Below are 19,755 nucleotides of genomic sequence, written 5' to 3'. Positions count from 1 at the left end.
GTATATACAGGTGTAAATTATAAGTATAAGCTTATGTAATATCTTTGCATACACTCTAGGTTGACACTGGACCTTAACTTCTTTTTCTTATTTTTGTTTCTATGAGCTCTTACAGACCAGCAGCAACACCTTGCCCCAAATCCACTCCATCTTATATTCATTTTAGATCATAACCTATACATCTATCTTTATATTAGCAGATAATAAATTGATTAATTTGTGGATTTTATATATAGTTTTATATGATACATTATATATAGCGCAAAAAAAATACTACCAGATAAACGTAATTTGGACCATAACTTAAGAATGTTCTTGTCAAATAAGGAACGTTCTCTTGTCAAAATACGACCAGATATTCTTTCACAATGTTTTGTTTTCTTTTGTCTTCATATGTTTTTTGTTCGATCAGTCATTGTCTACTTCTCTCTCACACACCATACATGACATGTAGAAGCCAAACCAAACTTAAAACCCAAGCAATCTGTTCTTCTTTTTCTTACGATAATCCATTATTAATAAACATATTCTTCAGAATATATATTATTGTATAAAAACAAAAGGAATGTAGTATTCCTTCTATTAAATATTTTTACTCCAAAATATGTATCTGCATATAAAAAAAAAATGTATCTGCATATGTATACTTGTAAAACAAGAAAAGTTCCAATATTTTATCAGTGTTAGATAAATGTAAAACTAAAGATTCGGGAGTTTCATAGTTAAATGTACTTACACTTTACTTTCAAGTTGTTGGTGTACCTCTCTCCCTATCATTGTTACTTAGCATGTATGCTTCCTTGTTTAGACATACTTTTTAAGTCGTAAAATAATATTTTCTTACTATATAGCATACAAGTACATTCGTATACATTATAAATGAGATTTAATAATAGCTATATCTTATTTTCTCTCTCATGGATAGTGCAAAGTTAATATCAAGGGCAAAAAAGAGCAATTAACTCAGCTTAAAAAGTGATGAACAAGAATTCAATTCCTTCCTCTTTCTCACGATAACCTCAAAGAGTTCTACTTAGGAAACATATGCTTTAGCCATCTTTAACCCTTTTTCCCTTCTCTCTATCTCTCTCTCACGCCTTTGTTTATTCTAATGAAGTTGTGAGAAGTGTGGAGGAAGAGAAGAGAGGTAATGCACGAGAGAAAACTAAGATACACAAAACAACATGACTTGGTGCAATGACCGTAGCGATGTTCAGACCGTTGAAAGAATCATTCCCTCTCCAACAGCGGCTGAGTCTCCTGCAGCCTCATTTCAAGTCTCTACTCACAAAACGTGTCCTTCATGTGGCCATAAATTCAAGTTTCATGAACAGGTTCTTCTTTCTCTCTAGCTAGCTTTATCCAGCTCTATAGATTTGGAAACTAATCAGTGATTGATATGAATAAAATATGGTGTATATAGGCGGGGATCCATGACTTGCCCGGACTGCCTGCCGGAGTGAAGTTCGATCCGACGGATCAAGAGGTACTGGAGCATCTTGAAGGAAAGGTAAGAGATGATGCAAGAAAGCTTCATCCTCTCATCGATGAGTTTATTCGTACCATCGACGGCGAAAACGGCATATGTTATACCCATCCTGAGAAATTGCCAGGTTATTTTATGTTGTTTCTTCCAAGATACTATAATCCTATCAACAATTATTCGCTTTTATTTAACACGGAATATTAAGTTTTTTTGTCTTAATATGGTCTAAACTACCGACATAAAAGAAGAACAAATCATTTACTTTATAAATAGATTATAGATCTACTTTTTAAAGAACATTAATGCACAATTATCTTATTAAATGAAACTTTTCGTACATTTAGCGAATATCTACTCTATTAAAATAGAGTCATATTTTTTATCTACCATACACAAATCTATTTTAGATCATTCATTACAAATTTAACTAAACATCCTAAAATTACTCATATATGATATTTTTCTAACAAAAACAATATACATCTAAACAATAACATTTCTAAGAAAACATAAATATATTGTCATTAAGTAATTATCATTTGACTGTTTATCATATTAAATATACACCCTATTTTATATATTTCAGTGACTAATTTTGAAATTAAATAGTATAGCCAATTCTTTTTAAATTATCAAATTAATTTTTTATATAAAACAAAATAAAGAATATTTTATTAGTTGTAACATTTTATGTTGATATTTTTAGTAAAAAAAACATTAAACTAAAATATAATATAATATATTAAATAAAATAATATTTTAAAATATAACAAAAATAATTTAATTTATTCACATAAAAAAAATTTGTAAATAAAAATTTATAAACAAAGAAGCTAATATTTTTTTATTAATTCATATAAAACTAATGTTTAAAACTAAACTATTAATATTGATGTTGCATTTTAAATAAATAAACAAAAATACTTCATTAATATATGATTTGTACAATGTCATCAAACAAATTTCAACAAATATAAAATTTCAAAATAAAAATTATATACATAAAATTGATATTAGATATATATCTTTATAACATATTTTATATTTTAAATATTAATTAAAAATATAAATATATCCGCATAGATTTACGGGTTAATATCTACTTATTTTGAAGCCATGCAATATTTCCTTTTACCAAAAAGAAAAGAAAAGTAACCCGGTTATTTATATCATATTGGTTTGACTATCCATTTTCGTCATTGATTTTCGACTGCTAGTAGAGTTTTTTAAAACAAAAAAAAAAGAACTGTAACAAACTATTTTGATTTTCAAACAGCTAACAAAAATGTCAAACAGAAATAGAGTGCGAAGCCAATCAAATTGATGTTATAATGTCATTCTTATATTTCTCTTCAACGAGTGTAATACCTGATTAAATTATGTCTAAAAAATTGCCAACTGATCAGTAATAATTACATAGACATTAACTAACGTTCACATATATAGGTGTGAACAAGGACGGGACGGTCCGTCATTTCTTCCACCGACCGTCGAAGGCATACACGACGGGAACAAGAAAGCGACGTAAAGTCCACACTGACTCCGAAGTCGGTGGCGAGACACGGTGGCACAAGACCGGAAAAACACGTCCTGTTCTCACTGGAGGACGAGTAAGAGGCTACAAGAAAATCTTGGTGCTCTACACAAACTACGGCAAACAAAAGAAACCGGAGAAGACTAATTGGGTCATGCATCAATATCATCTTGGCACCAACGAGGAAGAGAAAGAAGGTGAGCTAGTTGTCTCCAAAGTATTCTACCAGACTCAACCACGCCAATGCGGTGGCTCTGTTGCTGCCGCAGCCACTGCCAAGGAGCGGCCTTACATTCATGGCCACGCCCATCACCTTGCTGGTGGTCGCCACCTTCATTACGATCTTCATAACGTTAAAGGAAATGGAGGGTCAGCTGGAGCCAGTGAGTATTATAACAATATTCCAGCGATCATCTCGTTTAATCAAACCGGGATACAGAACCACTTGGTTCATGATTCTCAAGCATTTATCCCTTAAAAATATGAGAATAACTTTTATATGCTTGGTCACAAAATAAGAGAAGTCTATAATCTAAGCATATATATACTATAGTACACACATAAATACATTAAAAATAATTTAAATTTACATTGCAATACTATATACGTAACTTTTTTTTGTCATTATATTTTTCCCTTTTTGATTATACTGCTTTGTATACAAGTTTAATTCCTTGGACTGATCATGAAAAAATGTACAAAGATCTCACTTTGTCTCTTGGTACATTAATTCATTGAGATATTTTATCGGCAACCTTTTAATGCAAAAACTAGTTTATTACATTTGACTCGTTCAGCAAAAACAGTTTCTTCTTCCTTTTTTAATGGACGAAGGCTATAAGCTTGGGATAATAGTAGATAACAATCCAAAGGTCTTAAGCTTTTGTTCCAAAGGATGCAAGAGAATTGAAAAGACTAACACAAACCACCACACATGTGTTTACTTGAGAAGCCTCTCTCTACTTCTTTGGATTCACATCCAAGTTCATCTCCTGTAGGTTAAGCAAAAGATCATCAGAGCTCAGGTACACCTTGTTGGCCGAGTGTGCTATGGTCTGAGCAATCTCTCTAGCCGCCTCGATCTTCCTGAGCGTTATGAACGCTTGGTTGTTTGCGATTGCCTGACCTATGAGCTGAGCACTCTTGGCTTCTCCCTACACAAGGCATTGGAACATTTGTTTAAATCGGTCTCATAACTTAAGGTAACTGGAAAATGTAGAACATGTTCTCTTTACCTGAGCGCGGATAACTGCACTCCTCTTGTCTTGTTCTGCCTTCTCAACGATGAACTTAGCCCGCTCAGCCTCTTGAGCAGCCACCTGCTTGGCCTCAATGGCAGCTGTGAACTCCTTCCCGAAAGTCAAGGTCGTGATGGAGACATCGTCAAGAGCAATGTTGAAGTTTGTTGCTCGTTGAGTCAGAATCTTCCTGATCTCCCTACTGACAGCCTGAAAATAGATTAGATAACTTGACTCAATAAGGAAGTGGAAAAAGAATATGCATATAAATTTACAGAGCCAATTAATTAGATACCTCTCTCTGAGTGATAAGCTGGCTAGCATTGTACTGAGCAACAACAGCTTTCAAAGTCTCGTGGATTATAGAAGGCAGAACTCTCTCGCTGTAGTTCTCGCCAAGGGTTCTGTAGATCTCAGGTAACTGGTCTGCCATGGGACGCGTGAGAACCCTCAGCCCAATTTTCACCTGAAAGTTTCAAAACCCACAAAACACAGTGCTTATGAAGTTGTTTGTCGACATTTACACCACAGTGGCATATAAGAAACCATATGATGGATTCATACAACCAAAAAAAGAGTGATAAACGGGGAAGTTTAAGAAGAGTACCATCTGGAGATCACGGCTTCCGGAAGTACTCTCAACAAGGTAAGGTCGTGCACGAACGTCATAGATGACCGGCCTTTCGAACCAAGGAACCATAAGGTGTGTACCCTCAGGGTAAACCTGCGTGCGTAATAACAAGATTACTTTACTAGCCGCTTAGTTGTGAATTGTCAAATAAGAAAACTATAATTAAGCTAAGTGAGAAGAGCAAAACAACAAGCTTTCACAAATGATAACCAGGCTTAACAAATCAACCTAATACCACGACAAACCGCATGAGATCTCACTAGGAAGTAGGAACATTCAATGGAATACAGATAGAGTTACATTACATCCTCTGGAAACTCAAAGAGACGGGAATTGGAGAAGAGAAGATTAACTAACCTTATCTTTAACACCGACTAAACGGTTGAACATGATGGCTCGATGACCTCCGTCGACATTGTAGAGACTCTGTGTGGCACCGTAGAGACCAAGCCCACCGATAATCCCAATCTTAAGCAACGCAGATACTGCACCCCCACCTGGCACCTTCGGCACTTTCACGTTGTTCAAATTCATCTTTTTTTTTCTGGAATAAATCCACCAAAGTTAAAAATAAAATAAAAAAACAAACTTTAAGGTGTGTCGGAACAGATTAACAAAACAAACACTCAAATTTTCAGACACAGATCTACTCACTCTATCCAAATGCAAGACTAACTGTAAAGTAACAAAAGAAAATCATTAAAAGATTGCAAATTTAAGCAAGGGCTATCTCCAGAACGTTTCTAATTAAACAGCATCTAGCAACGATTAGTTGGTTAATTCGAGTAGAAAACTATCTCACCCACCTAAATTTTTTGCTTATTCATTAGGAATTTTGATAAGAACTTTGACCGATACAGACCCATTTCGGAGAAGACATAGAAGGAGAAAGGAGACGAGCGTACCTCAAAACCTTGCTAATGTCGCGGAGAGAAGAGAGGGGAAGATCGTGAGAAAGGGGTTTAGGGTTTAAACCTTGGCTAGTAGTAGAACTTTCCGGTTAAAAAAAATACTTTGGGCCCACGTTATAGATGAAGCCCATGTTTCCCAAAGATTAAAAGCCCATTATAAAACTCGATAACTCTACTAGTACATAGGACCACGTAACAGCGAAAGATTATAAATTCGGATGATGAACAATTAAGGATCTAAACTAGATTTTGAAAATATATTAGTGTATTAGTGTAAAATTCGCTTGGAAAGCGCGGGTTTGTTTTTGAAATTAATTTTTAAACAAATTTCTATATAAAATAATGTATAGGTTTGAGTACATTTAGCAGGAACCGCAAACCAAACTGAAAAAATTGAAAACAAAATTTAACTAAATTTTATAAATAACCGAGCAGATTATAAATCTCTAAAACCGAAAAACTGAAACGAACTGAGAACCAAATGGATATCTAAATTTAAAAAATATAAATTATACTTAAAAATATTAATTATATTTAATTTATAAATAACCAAATATCTGAAAATACTATTTACAAACCGAATTACCCAAAAAAAAAAACAAATTACCTAATCAGTTTTTAGTCAAAAGATTAAAAAAATTCCTGATTATCTGATATTTTTATCCGAACTATCCTATATTTAAAATGGAAACCCCAAATTATCCGATATTTTTATTTCTAAATCCGTAATTATCCGAAAAACCATAATCAAACAAAAACTGAATTTGACTCATTTCTTTTTTTTTTGCATATTAGCCGGTTCCCAACTTTTCTTAGAAAACGTGCATTATTTCACTTATTAATTCAAAATTAGTTTAAAACTACCATTATTTTTGTTTCAAATCTTAATAATTGAGGTTTTATGTTTTATCATTTGTTTTTTTATTCGAAATAGATTTAAAGATGATATGTGTGATATAATAGTATAGATATTATATGCTAAAGAACAATGTGTTTTCATTATTTAAATGTAGTAAATATATTAATTGTCGATTTTTCCATTTAAAGCATTTTGTAAGAATTTTGTCTATTTAAAGCATTACGTATTTAAATCAGTGTTTTTAAACTCAAACTGGACTCGCGGTTGAATTGATAACTTGGTGATGCGATATTTAATCTGGTTTGGATTTTAAGAGATATCCATAATCTTAAAATCCCAAAAACGCTAAAACTCGAAGTTTGATCGATATCTAATCTAATTTGTTTTAAATTGCTATTGTTTAAATTCAGAAGTTAATTTCAATGTGTGCATTATATATTAAATACTTATTATTTTCAATCTTGTTGCATTTTAATTATATGTCGTAATCTGCATAAATTGGAAAAATCTTATAATATATTTCTATAATTATAGGATGTTTTCTTTACAAAGTATTTGAGAAATTGTGTAAAGTGGCTTTCTCATAAGTTGTCTAGTAAGATATTTGCTTAGATGTCAGAATAAAAAGTATATATATGTTTATTTATTTAAATGTATTTATTAGATATCAGAATAAAATGTATATTCTATTGACTGCAGAATATTTGATAATACAGTTTTTTGTGTAACTTACTTAAATGTTTTGAACTACACGTTTTGAAAAGTTAACCTGTTGGTTAAATGGTTAGCTATGACTCTCGCAACAAACCCAACCCTTAAGATGATGATGGTTTAACATTTGACAACATAGTTAAGACTGTGTCTATATAATAGTCAACAAATTCAGATTGTAGTATTATGGAGTCAACATATTTCGAGATCAAAAACATTCAAAACGTAAATCTATCGACGTCTCACATAGTTTTGTTATGAAGCTGATGAAAAAAGTTGGAAGACATAGTTTTGCAAACATCATTTGTTGCTAACGTATAAACGTTGGTTTGATTAAATGTAATAGGATAAGGATATCCGTTTGTTCATATAATTGAGTTAAATTATATTTTGGTTATTATAATATGTTAAGTTGAAAATAAATAGGTCCAACAACCTTGTTTAAATAGATTTTTTAGGAGTGATTCCCTTTTAATAGTATAGATTATACTCTCTTCCTAATCGACCTTCCGTGGGGTAAAGTGGTCAATTATATTCTTTATGGATGAGCTTGATTGAGAATGGGTTTATGGGTTATGACAAGGGCATGTACAAATGTCACTGCCTCTTGACATGCAACCGAACAGTTGGCGACTCAAGTCGCAGAAGATACAACGGACCAAACCCTCCGAGTGTCGCCGCGTCTGTTATGTGTCACCTTTTTGTCTCCTTTCCTTAAAAATTGGTAACTCATTTTTCAAAAAAAGAAGAGGATAGTTTTGGCTGTATCTCCTAAACTATTCGATCACAACGCCAGATATTTTAATACTGGATACTAGTGATGTAATTTGATTTGTTAATTGTCAAAAAGTAGATTCTCCTATCTCGTTTTTAGTTCAATTATTATATGGTTAAATGAATTTAAGTCGATTAGAAATGATTAGTTAATCAACCAGAGTTGCTCTATAAGTCTATACTGATAACATGAACCATTTTCTAAAAATGAGATAGATACATTTGAATTTTGTCGTGGTTTGGAGTATGCGGAGATAGTGCTACGCGCATGAACATCATGAGACACTTGCTTCAGCTCACAGAGTGACGTGTAAAGACCATAGACCCACGACTTCATGCAAACCCATTCCTACGTGGCACAAACCTTCATGCTCACTCCACATATATAAACTCCTACCAAGTCTCCATGTTTCTTCATCCATCTATCACAAAAACACACAAACAATATGGTTAAAGTTCCTCATCTCCTCGTCGCAACGTTCGGGGTTCTCCTCGTCCTCAACGGCTGTCTCGCAAGGCAGTCGCTAGGGGTTCCTCCTCAGCTAGGGAACGCGTGTAACCTCGATAACTTAGACGTTCTCCAGCCTACCGAAACTATCAAGAGCGAGGCTGGTCGGGTCGAGTACTGGGATCACAACAATCCTCAGATCCGATGTGCTGGTGTCTCTGTCTCTCGTGTTATAATCGAACAAGGCGGTCTCTACCTTCCTACCTTCTTCAGCTCCCCCAAAATTTCATACGTTGTTCAAGGTCGATATCTATCTATGGACCCATAATTAATTAACCTGTCCGTCAAATATGTATATATCATCTACTAATGAAGATACAATCCACTTACCCCAAATTTGTCTCCTCTCTCTTTTTTTTTCTATAAAATTTTATAGGAATGGGTATTAGCGGAAGAGTGGTCCCTGGATGCGCGGAAACCTTCATGGACTCGCAGCCTATGCAAGGACAACAACAAGGTCAACCATGGCAGGGACAACAAGGACAACAGGGTCAGCAGGGACAACAAGGTCAACAGGGTCAGCAGGGACAACAAGGTCAACAGGGTCAGCAGGGTCAACAGGGACAGCAGGGTCAGCAGCAGCAAGGGTTCCGTGACATGCACCAGAAGGTCGAACATGTTCGACATGGAGACATCATTGCCATTACTGCAGGCTCTTCCCATTGGATCTACAACACCGGTGACCAGCCACTTGTCATTATCTGCCTTCTCGACATTGCCAACTACCAAAACCAACTCGACCGCAACCCAAGAGTAATCATATATATACGCAATCCTTCACTATAAGAAGATCTACCGTACCATTTTTAGCTAATATACATGTTTTGCCTACGTGACTCTGTTCTGTAGACGTTCCGTCTGGCCGGAAACAACCCACAGGGCGGTTCCCAGCAGCAGCAGCAACAACAACAGAACATGTTGAGCGGGTTCGACCCTCAGGTCCTAGCCCAGGCATTGAAAATCGACGTTAGGTTGGCTCAGGAGCTTCAGAACCAACAAGACAGCAGAGGAAACATCGTTCGTGTTAAGGGACCTTTCCAGGTTGTGAGGCCGCCTCTTAGACAGCCATACGAGAGTGAGCAGTGGAGACACCCCCGTGGCCCACCACAAAGCCCACAAGACAACGGCTTGGAGGAGACTATCTGCAGCATGAGGACCCACGAGAACATTGATGACCCAGCCCGTGCTGACGTGTATAAGCCCAACCTCGGCCGTGTGACTAGCGTCAACAGCTACACTTTACCCATCTTGCAGTATATCAGACTCAGCGCCACCCGTGGCATTCTCCAGGGTGTAAGTACATTTAATAAAATTATACCACATATCCAGAATTTTAGTTAAAATATAATTTCTTAAAACTATGAAATCAAAATAAAATATACAGTTAATGTATACTAAGAAAAAAAATACTATCTGTATACATATATTATGTCAAAATATATAATATATTGTATCCAATTCATATACATATAATTCAAATTTTCTTGTGAATAATCAATCGTAAGCTAGCTATATGTATGTGACAATGATGGGCCTGGTCTAACGAACATTCTTTTAGAATGCGATGGTGCTTCCGAAATACAACATGAACGCGAACGAGATCTTGTACTGCACTCAAGGACAAGCAAGGATTCAAGTGGTGAACGACAACGGACAGAACGTGCTGGACCAGCAGGTGCAGAAGGGACAGCTCGTGGTCATCCCACAAGGATTCGCCTATGTTGTCCAGTCCCACCAAAACAACTTCGAATGGATTTCTTTCAAGACAAACGCTAACGCGATGGTCAGCACTTTGGCCGGTAGAACCTCGGCCTTGAGGGCATTGCCACTAGAGGTCATAACCAACGCTTTCCAAATTTCTCTCGAGGAAGCTAGAAGGATCAAGTTCAACACGCTTGAGACCACTTTGACTCGTGCGCGCGGTGGACAACCCCAGTTGATCGAGGAGATAGTCGAGGCTTAAGTTAAAACGTTTACTTTTACTAATAAAGTAGTGACATGGTTACTATTGTAATGGTCAGTTTGTAATCATGTCCACTCTAAGTTTTTAACGTATGTGTAAAATATGTGTCTAAAGAACACGCCGGCACGTCTCTTGTATGTAACCCTTCTCATAAATAAAAGTGGAGTTTCGAGTTACATTCTTTGGTGATGACTAGTGTTTTTTCAACTCATATTCTCTATGAGCCTGATGGCTACGTGTGCAAGGTTCGGTCATTGAGCCAGGTACTTGAATTGTGACAGTTCACGTCGCTAATTCGGACCATCATATGTGGATAATATGACAAAGGACAACAGAAAGAAGATAGTTCCTCTTTTAAATTGTTATGAATTTTTATGGTTGTTCTAACCATATCTGCATTTTCATCATTATGTTTTATTTAAGATGGATCCAAGTTCATAATTTTTGTAATTATTAGTTTACTAAATTATTCGACCTTCCGCAGAAAATTTAAGTATAATCTATCATACTTTTTTTTTGTAACACATTATAATCTATCACTAGACTTTGATCCGCGCACCCGCACGGTATATTTTTCAAAAATATGTTTCTATGTTTTTCATGTCAATAATGTAAGGGATAGGCAAAATACCTTAATCTGAAGAAACTCGATCCAAAAACGTAGTACCAAACCCAAATCGAAATTGATTACATATCCGAATTATTCAAAATTTTGGTTTTTGGAGAACCGAATCCGATCCGAACCGAAGTATTCCGGATACCTAAATGTATCCGAAATAGAATTATATACTTATATATTAACTATTTTTAGATTTAATATATATAAAATATCTAGAATATATATAATACATTTAAGCTGGTTTAAATACTTGAAAATATATACAAATCATCAATAGTAAATATATATAATAAAAGTATACTTAAAACACCAGAAATACTTAAAATAATTATTGATTCTCTATCCAAATATTTGAACTAAAATAATTTATATGTTAAATTTAGGTATTCTGACATATGTTATTCAAATTTATATTTAATATCTTATTTTGTTTATAGTTTTTGAGAAATTTAAAGTATATAAATATACAATGAATTTTAAAATTTTAAAAGTAATTTAAATGAATTATCCGAATTCGAACCGAACTCGCAAAAATCCAAAGCAACCTGAACTGAAATCTTAAAAAAATTAGAATGAGGCTGAAATATTTGATCCCGGAAACCTGAAACCCAAACATATCTGAACCGAACCCGATTAGGTACCATATAGATAGTTTCTCATAATATAATGGACTTCTAAATTTTCTTAAAAATATAAGCCCATTACTCTTTTTTTCACTCTCTTAATATATTGTTATTCATGTTTCCAAACAAATCTATTTTTAAAACTACAATCTATGTTTCCAAACAAACTTCTTTTTTTTAAACTGCAATCCATGTTTTCAAACAAACTTTTTTAAAAACTATAATCTATCTTTCCAAACAAATTTTTTTAAAAAATTACTATACATATTTCCAAACAAGTCTAATTTGTAGTTGAGTTTTAATAAGATAGATAGATACATGTTTACAGTTCACTATATAAATAACAAATTAAAGGTTATTATGGCCCAATCACTGAGTCTTTCCAATTTTTTTGTAACACAGTATAACCTATCACTAGAGCTTCGTCCATAACCCCGTGTGGATGTTGATTTTTAGTTTTTTTATAAGTTATTTAACAACATTTTCGAACATATTTAGATATTTAGATATTTTAGGTTGAAGAATCCAACTTGAACTCTATTCGAAAATTTATAATACCCGAACATAGTTTAATTTTAAAATTCAGATACCCGATATCCGTAAAACCCGATATCCATAAAAACTGACATATCCAAACATATACCTAAATACACCTATGTTTAACTGATTATGTAAGCAAATAAAAAATAATTTTGTTAAACAGTTTGAATTCTTTTCACTAACAGAGAAATTTTATTTAGATGACACGTGAAATTATTATAGTTAATACGTGAAATAAATGACATCAAATTATTATGGTAAATATAACTAATGAAGTAATTTGGGAAAATAAAAAAAATAGTGTAACATGTAATAAAATACTTAAAAGAAAATAATAAATGAACTGGTTAGAATTATTCTAAACGAAAATACAAATATGTAATAACCCCTTAAAAATAGGTAATTATTATTTTGTATTTTTTAATAGAATAGATTATATTTATATTTTATAAATGCTTCTTCTATATTTTGTTGAGGTTATGCATTTATGTGGGTCTGTAGGAGGCCCAAACTAATTCGCTTCGAGATTTAATTATCTCCCCGAGGAAAATTAAAGGTTATTTGTGGCTCAATTACTGAGTCTTTCCGGTTTGTCGTTTTCCCATATAGTTATTCATCACATGAATCCCATTTTATCTTAGCCGTTAAGAGAGAAAAAGAGAGATTTTTTCTAATTTCAAGCCGATGATCGGAGGCTTCTATAGTTCCATCATTGGCTTATTTGATTCATTTTGCTTCTCTTTCTTTGATTTTATTTATCTCTGGTTATTTAGTTTGTTTAATTGCCAATTTATTTTAAATCTGGCAAAGTTTTTGATTGTTTTTTTGTGTGCTTCTTCCAATGGATTTGGAAAAACAAAAGCTTCAGTTCAATTGAACCGTTTAGAAAGGTAATTGACAAATCTACTGTGGATGATAGCGACGGGTCTTACCGGCTTCAATCATTGATGGTTCTTCATGTGATGATGATGGAGTTCTTGCTACAAACTATGGTTACTTTAAAAAGCAAAATCAAATTATATTAAACGGTAATCTCTTTGACTTTATTATTATATCAATAGAGTAATATAAAGAGTTGTCTTGTCTTGGTGGCTCATACTAGAGTATTAAAAAGAGAGTGACAATCGTTCTCAATTCAGTCTGAAGCGTGGTGTTTTTGGATTAATACGAAGATTATCTCCCTTGAGATTCAACTATTCCAAAAGCAAATATGTAACTTTTATATGAAAAATGTTTAGTCAACCATAAACAAAATAGATGTGTGTTAATTTAATTTGGATTCCTACTAGTGTATCTCTTTTCTTACATTTGTTTTGCTAGTTTTTATTGCGTAAAACTCTCTGCAAGGCTTAATAATACAATCCAACTTGAAAAAAAAATCACATCTTTATAATCTTCCTTTTTTTACATTTTCTTGTTTAGTTCTATCTTCTAAGAATGTACACATGATCTAGATGGATGGAATATATTTTTATCACTCGTCAGTTTGTTACGGGGAACGTTGAAGTTATAAACAAATGATAAGCGAGTTCTTAATGAAAGATGACTGACAATATATATGATGAATATTCAGAGTATTATTTACAAATTAAGAAACTAATTATGACAATAATATTTATAGTATAAATGTGTTCACGTATTAATTTAAAAAAAAACCCTAAAAAAGCACACTATTTATAACAACCTCCTAAATAACCTAGCTAGTTTCACAAATCTTATACCCAAAAGCCACACAACTTACATGTATGATATTTGACAAGTCTATAGATAATATATATGCATATTTCACGAATCAATAAATCGGCGAATATATGTAAAAACCTTCGTTAGTATGTTTTCACTGGAAAGCGAGGAGATTCTCGGTCTCGAAACTCAAGCCACCACATTCCATGTGAAGATCAGAGACCATACCACCATCGGATGATGACGCCATACATGTCTTGTCATGATCCAAACTCGTGATGTCTGACGACAGCAATATCTTCCCATAGTTATGTCCATAATTATCATCAGTGATGTTGACACTGTTCTTGTTGTCGGCGTAAAGCAAATTTAGCAAGGACTCGTGATCAGGGCCATGGCTTGACGATGACGACATCGAACCAATCATCATCTGCTCCCAACCACATGCTACGGTTTGATGTTGACAATTGTGATGATAGGGATGGTCGGTGCTCCTTGAAGGCTGCTTTATTAGCTGCTCCCACTGATCATGATGGTGTGGAGGGTCGATTGTGTTGGAAGGAGGGGATAATAGTAGAGGCTGCGACTGATTATTGTAAATAAGATCCGGAGCGTCATTAACTTCAAATCTTTGCGTCTGATGTTCATTGTTAGTGTCTTGTAGTGTTGAGTCTCTGCCTTTGTTGAACACTCTGCATAAAACCCAGTCTTCCTGTGCCCACATACCGATAGAAAACGAGACGACATTGTTTAGAAAAAAACATTAACATATGTTTAAAAAAAGCCATGGGATGTTTACTTTACGTGCGGTCTCGTGCATGCAAATGACCAAACACGCATTAAAGACACTTTTGTCTCTTTCTTTCATTTTTTTTTCTCTTTTTGTTTTATATGCACAAGTTCGTCATTACTTTGTACTTACTGCCATCTCATCATGCACCCCATGTCATGCACAACTCATACATACATATATGAGTTTGATTATGATTGGTTATATGGTATTTTGCATACTGTTATATTGGATTAGTGGATTATGACAATTATGACGATTTATGATTAATGTTAAGAAAATAAAAAGAATAAAATAACCTTTTTCTAGTGGGTAATAACTTATCATGATTCTCCATAATAGAAGGGAAAAAAGGAAAACAATACTATTCCGTTTTTAAATTAGTTTTGGCATAAAAAAGAAACAAATACGCTGATACAATTAATTTGGTATCTATATCTATGCATGGGACATCCACGAATAGACACATGCGTGAGTTTAGGTACGTTACAAGTTATGCTTAGTAAGACGTAATTATTGTGAAATGATCATTACTAATAATGGTTAGTAGTATGAAAGAGAGAATGAATTATTGTTGGGGAACAAGTACCTTAGGTGGCATGTTAGGACACTCAAGACGGAACTCGTGCATGATCCAAGTAGTTTTGATCCCATTTGGTGCTCTGTTTCTGTAGAAGACCAGTGTTTTCCTCATCCCTACCAATTGGCTTGTTCGTGGATCCATCACCGTCCGATCTTTACCTGTTGCTTTCCAGTATCCGCTTATTGTCGCTCTATTTGTACGATATCCAGTCGCATATTTTCTATCGCGGAAACTGAAGAAATACCATTCTTTTGCATTCAGCTTTGCCACATCTTTTACACAACACAAAAGATTTTATAAATCATTAGTAAATTAATATGAGGGTTTGATTAGATATCTATAAAAATTGTCAAATTTGTAAAAGAGATAAAATCGTATGCTAAATATTAATTTATGTATTTTTGTTAACAAAAAAATTAAGAAATTTATTTACATTGAAAATTTAATGACTGGGTCACTGTAATTTTATTTATAAAACCGGAATTGTAGTCTATAGGTTTATAAACAGTGATGTGAAGGTTTTTGTGATGATATAAGACTTGTGAGGTAGACAAGGCGGAGGATGTGAGACATTGTATTCTGTTTTGGCAAAATATAATTGTGATTTTGACTTCAACGGAGAAATCATTGCTCCCTCAAACCTTCCTCCTATCAGTTTCGCATTAATCTGAGGATGATCACGAAAGTGTCTGACTACCTAAAAAGATTCCTTTATTCTGCCTTAATTGAGAAGAAGAGTAATAGACCATAATTTATTTTTTGGAAACATAATTATTATCATTCATATCCCAAATAGTACTATATATTGTTTATTTTGACTATGATATATATACATATATTCGACTAATTACAAGAAGATCGTGCAGGTCTTGAAAGTAATAAAGGTTTCTTGAGTCTCTAAAGTTGCTTGTGATATGGAGCAAAAAGGTCTACGTGTTTACACACCAGCCTAATCTTTTGTTTATTCTTTTGTTGCATTTTAATTAATGTTCTTTAATGCAACAAATTAACTAACTCTGAATTTTATAATCGACAAGTTATCTTTTTTTTAACAAAGTCCCTAAAAGTCAAAACTACGGAGAGAACCAAAAAAATTTAAAAGTTGAGAAAAAAGATGACAACAAGATTCTCGGTCACCTTTTGGAAAAACTTCCGTAATTTCTAAATGTATCAAAAGAGAATTCACACACAAAATGAAAATCACCATATGCATACAAACACACACACGCATATACATATATGCATGTTTTATATGAATAGTGTATACTTAACAAAGAGATATATATATAATATAACTATTTATTTCATACTGTAATCTGATTTACGAGAATGCTATAACGACAGCTGTGATTTTGTATACTTCGCTGCTTTTGTATGTATAGCCTCCATGTTTTATTTCTAATTAATCTAAAACATTTTATTCTTTAAAAAAGCATGTGTCTCAACTAATCATGTCACGCCGGATAGTGTATTATTAACTATTATTTTAATGCTATAAGAATCATCCGATAAATTGATAAATCCAAAACTAGAAGAAGAAAAAAAGATAAAGCCAAAACTAGTATTTATGTAAGTATATATCATCCGTAATAAAATCCGACTAGTACGCATAAGTAAACATCTAATTGTATAATACTAACCGATGCCGAGAATAAAATTTGATTTTAAGAATCTATTTTCTTATTATGTTCAATTCAAGAATCTTCATCTTAAATGGAAAGTTTCAAGAATCTTTACGAACACAATTTGAAACCCACAAAAACCAGGAGTGAATAGGCCGGAAAAGTTATAAAATATAGATATACACATAAACAAACTCGTAAACACATGATTAGCAATCACAAGTATATAAATATAATTAAAACACAGAAAAGTATATCAATATATTACCAGGAAGCTGCCACGGCTCACAAGTATGCAAGTCAATCTCCACAAGATCAGTAGCACCATTCAAGGCTTCATCAGCGTCATCATCCTCAACATCACCTTGGTCGTATTTGGCCCTTATCTTGTTGCAAAGATAGTGACAAACCAACTCTTCATCGCTTGGATGAAACCGAAACCCTGGTGGCAATCTGGATCCAATATCTTTCAAACCCATTATATGAATAAATCTTTAGCTTAATATGTATTTTCAATGTAGAAACCTTCAACTTATGCGAATACTACCAATACCAAGAAAAGCTTAGTAGAGGAGGAAGAAGGAGAGGGAAAGGGAGAGGGGTGTGTCTAGGTACATATATAGGTTAATTATGTACATATTTATAGTTAGGGGGAATTAGTATAATGTATATAATAATATAATATATAGTTGTAGCTAAGGATGGTAGATGACAACTTAGAGTTTCTTACAAAAATATTGTAAGAATAATCGGGTCCATGCTTGTGTAATACAGTATATGTAGTTAGTTATGGTGGGAAGTTTCAAGAAAAACCAAAGTTACAAGAAATCTTAGTTGTGAGGTGTCTCATGGGACACTATTATCAATATTCTCTTTTGTTTCATTGTTATCCACTTAGCGAAACAAACTAAACTTTTCCCTTCTTTTTTCCTTGTTCTAATAAGCGTTTTCATTTAGATACGTTTATTTGAATGTGATTGTTCGGCAAAATCGGAATGAATATATCACTACTCTATAAAATACGCACGCTAGTCGGACGGTGAACTACCGTACAGCGTCAAACTGTATATACGGATGTTTATACAGGGTATATACAGCAACTATTTTTATAAAAAAATAGAATATTTAGTAATTTAAAGATAAATCTAAATTATATATCATAAATATCTATAGTACTTCTAAATATTTTCTAATCTAAACAGTAAAATTTCAAACATATACTAACATCATTTTTTGTGGAAACTAGATGTGAAACAGAAAAATACGCTATAAATATATACTAGATTTTGATCCGTGTTTAGAAAATGCGGGTTTATTTTAAAATTAAAAAAATTCTTTTTATATAAAATATATATAAGATAATGTATAGGTTTGTGTATATTTACCTAGGTGCACTGAACCGTATCAAACTGGAAAAAACAAACCAAAATTAAGCTAAATGTCATAAATAACCGAACATATCTTATATCTTTGGAACCAAAAAAATAGAAACCAAACTGAGAACCAAATAAGTACTTAAAATTTTTAAAATACAAATTATATACCTACAAATATCAATTATATTTAATTTCTAAATAACCAAATATCCTAAAAATACTATTTATAAACCAAATTATGCAACAAAAAAAATAATGACTCAAATATTTTGTATTGAAATAATTAATAGTTAATTATTTATCCTATTTTTTTTTCCAAACAACCTAAACTACCCGATTTAAGCGTAAGATATTTTACATTTGTAAAAATTCAATAAAACGTAGCATATACATTGTTAGAATTTTTAAAGTAAATAAACATGTTTTATTTAAACCTGTCTATTTTTACTAATTTCATTTAAATCTCCAATCCGTTTAGACCCATTTGATATTTTTTATGATAATATTAATCATTTAGTTCATATATCAGAATGTAAGATTAGATCTTAATAATTGATTGCATGTAATTAATTAAATTAATGTTTCATAGTTGAATAATTGATATTAAGGCTTCTAGTTTCCAGTTCACATAAAAATGAAAAAAAAATGTTATACACGAGAGAATTCTCCATTATAACATATATTAAATATAACTAAACTACTGAAAATTTTACTATTAATGAAATTATACGTGGTAATGATCACATTATGTGTAAACATGTATGAATCAATACTATTAAAAGGGAAGGAGTCTTAAAAAAATTACCTATGAAAGTTGTTTGGACCCTTTTATTTATCTCATTATTTTTTTGTCTTACTTTAAATTTAGATTAACAATATATTACCATATATTTCTCTAACAATACTTTATTTAATTCCCTTATTTATTCAAATCTCACTCCTAAATCCTAATAACTACTATTATTATATTTACCGTTTTAATTTTTAATCGTAAAAACATTGAAACTAATGTTTTATATTACCGTTTTTATCATATAATATATAATTTAAAGCAAGAGAAGTTACACGACATATATGTGTACATTCTAACTTCCTCTTTCCTTTATAATAAAGTAATCATATTATATATAAAACTTTCCCACTAAAATCTCATATCATATACTAAACTTTCAACCGTCTATAGTTTGATCGATATTTTCATATTTAAAAATGAGTTTTCTGAATATTCATGTTACCTTCACAAAAATGTAGAAATTCATTGGTTCTGTTAAAGTTAACCCGACTTCACGATATCAGTATTGATT

The 19,755-nt window shown here is 32.6% G+C and overlaps 4 protein-coding genes across 4 annotated transcripts; 2 read left to right on the top strand and 2 right to left on the bottom strand.

Moving 5' to 3' along the window:
* The first annotated feature begins 914 nt into the window (after positions 1–914).
* LOC106400729 (NAC domain-containing protein 73) lies at positions 915–3,803 on the top strand. Its single transcript, XM_013841145.3, has 3 exons — positions 915–1,334; positions 1,424–1,613; positions 2,933–3,803. Exons 1-3 carry the CDS (start codon positions 1,185–1,187, stop codon positions 3,496–3,498), a joined length of 906 nt encoding a protein of 301 aa, XP_013696599.1. The 5' UTR covers positions 915–1,184; the 3' UTR covers positions 3,499–3,803.
* Positions 3,761–5,893, bottom strand: LOC106400816 (prohibitin-1, mitochondrial). Its single transcript, XM_013841241.3, has 6 exons — positions 5,795–5,893; positions 5,247–5,433; positions 4,866–4,982; positions 4,554–4,724; positions 4,256–4,468; positions 3,761–4,174 (listed from the first exon to the last, which is right to left on the bottom strand). Exons 2-6 carry the CDS (start codon positions 5,421–5,423, stop codon positions 3,980–3,982), a joined length of 873 nt encoding a protein of 290 aa, XP_013696695.2. The 5' UTR covers positions 5,424–5,433; positions 5,795–5,893; the 3' UTR covers positions 3,761–3,979.
* Positions 5,894–8,542: 2,649 nt separating this feature from the next.
* On the top strand, positions 8,543–10,787 carry LOC106400904 (cruciferin CRU1-like). Its single transcript, XM_013841339.2, has 4 exons — positions 8,543–8,894; positions 9,029–9,405; positions 9,502–9,945; positions 10,211–10,787. The coding sequence occupies exons 1-4, from the start codon at positions 8,591–8,593 to the stop codon at positions 10,613–10,615; spliced, it is 1,530 nt and encodes a 509-aa protein (XP_013696793.2). The 5' UTR covers positions 8,543–8,590; the 3' UTR covers positions 10,616–10,787.
* A 3,142-nt stretch (positions 10,788–13,929) lies between these two features.
* LOC106400996 (NAC domain-containing protein 21/22) lies at positions 13,930–17,996 on the bottom strand. Its single transcript, XM_013841447.3, has 3 exons — positions 17,344–17,996; positions 15,460–15,725; positions 13,930–14,792 (listed from the first exon to the last, which is right to left on the bottom strand). Exons 1-3 carry the CDS (start codon positions 17,552–17,554, stop codon positions 14,235–14,237), a joined length of 1,035 nt encoding a protein of 344 aa, XP_013696901.2. The 5' UTR covers positions 17,555–17,996; the 3' UTR covers positions 13,930–14,234.
* Positions 17,997–19,755: the final 1,759 nt, after the last annotated feature.

Source organism: Brassica napus, chromosome A1 (assembly GCF_020379485.1).
Source record: "Brassica napus cultivar Da-Ae chromosome A1, Da-Ae, whole genome shotgun sequence".
NCBI classification, from domain to species: Eukaryota; Viridiplantae; Streptophyta; class Magnoliopsida; order Brassicales; family Brassicaceae; genus Brassica; species Brassica napus.
This window is presented reverse-complemented; position numbering and strand designations above follow the sequence as displayed.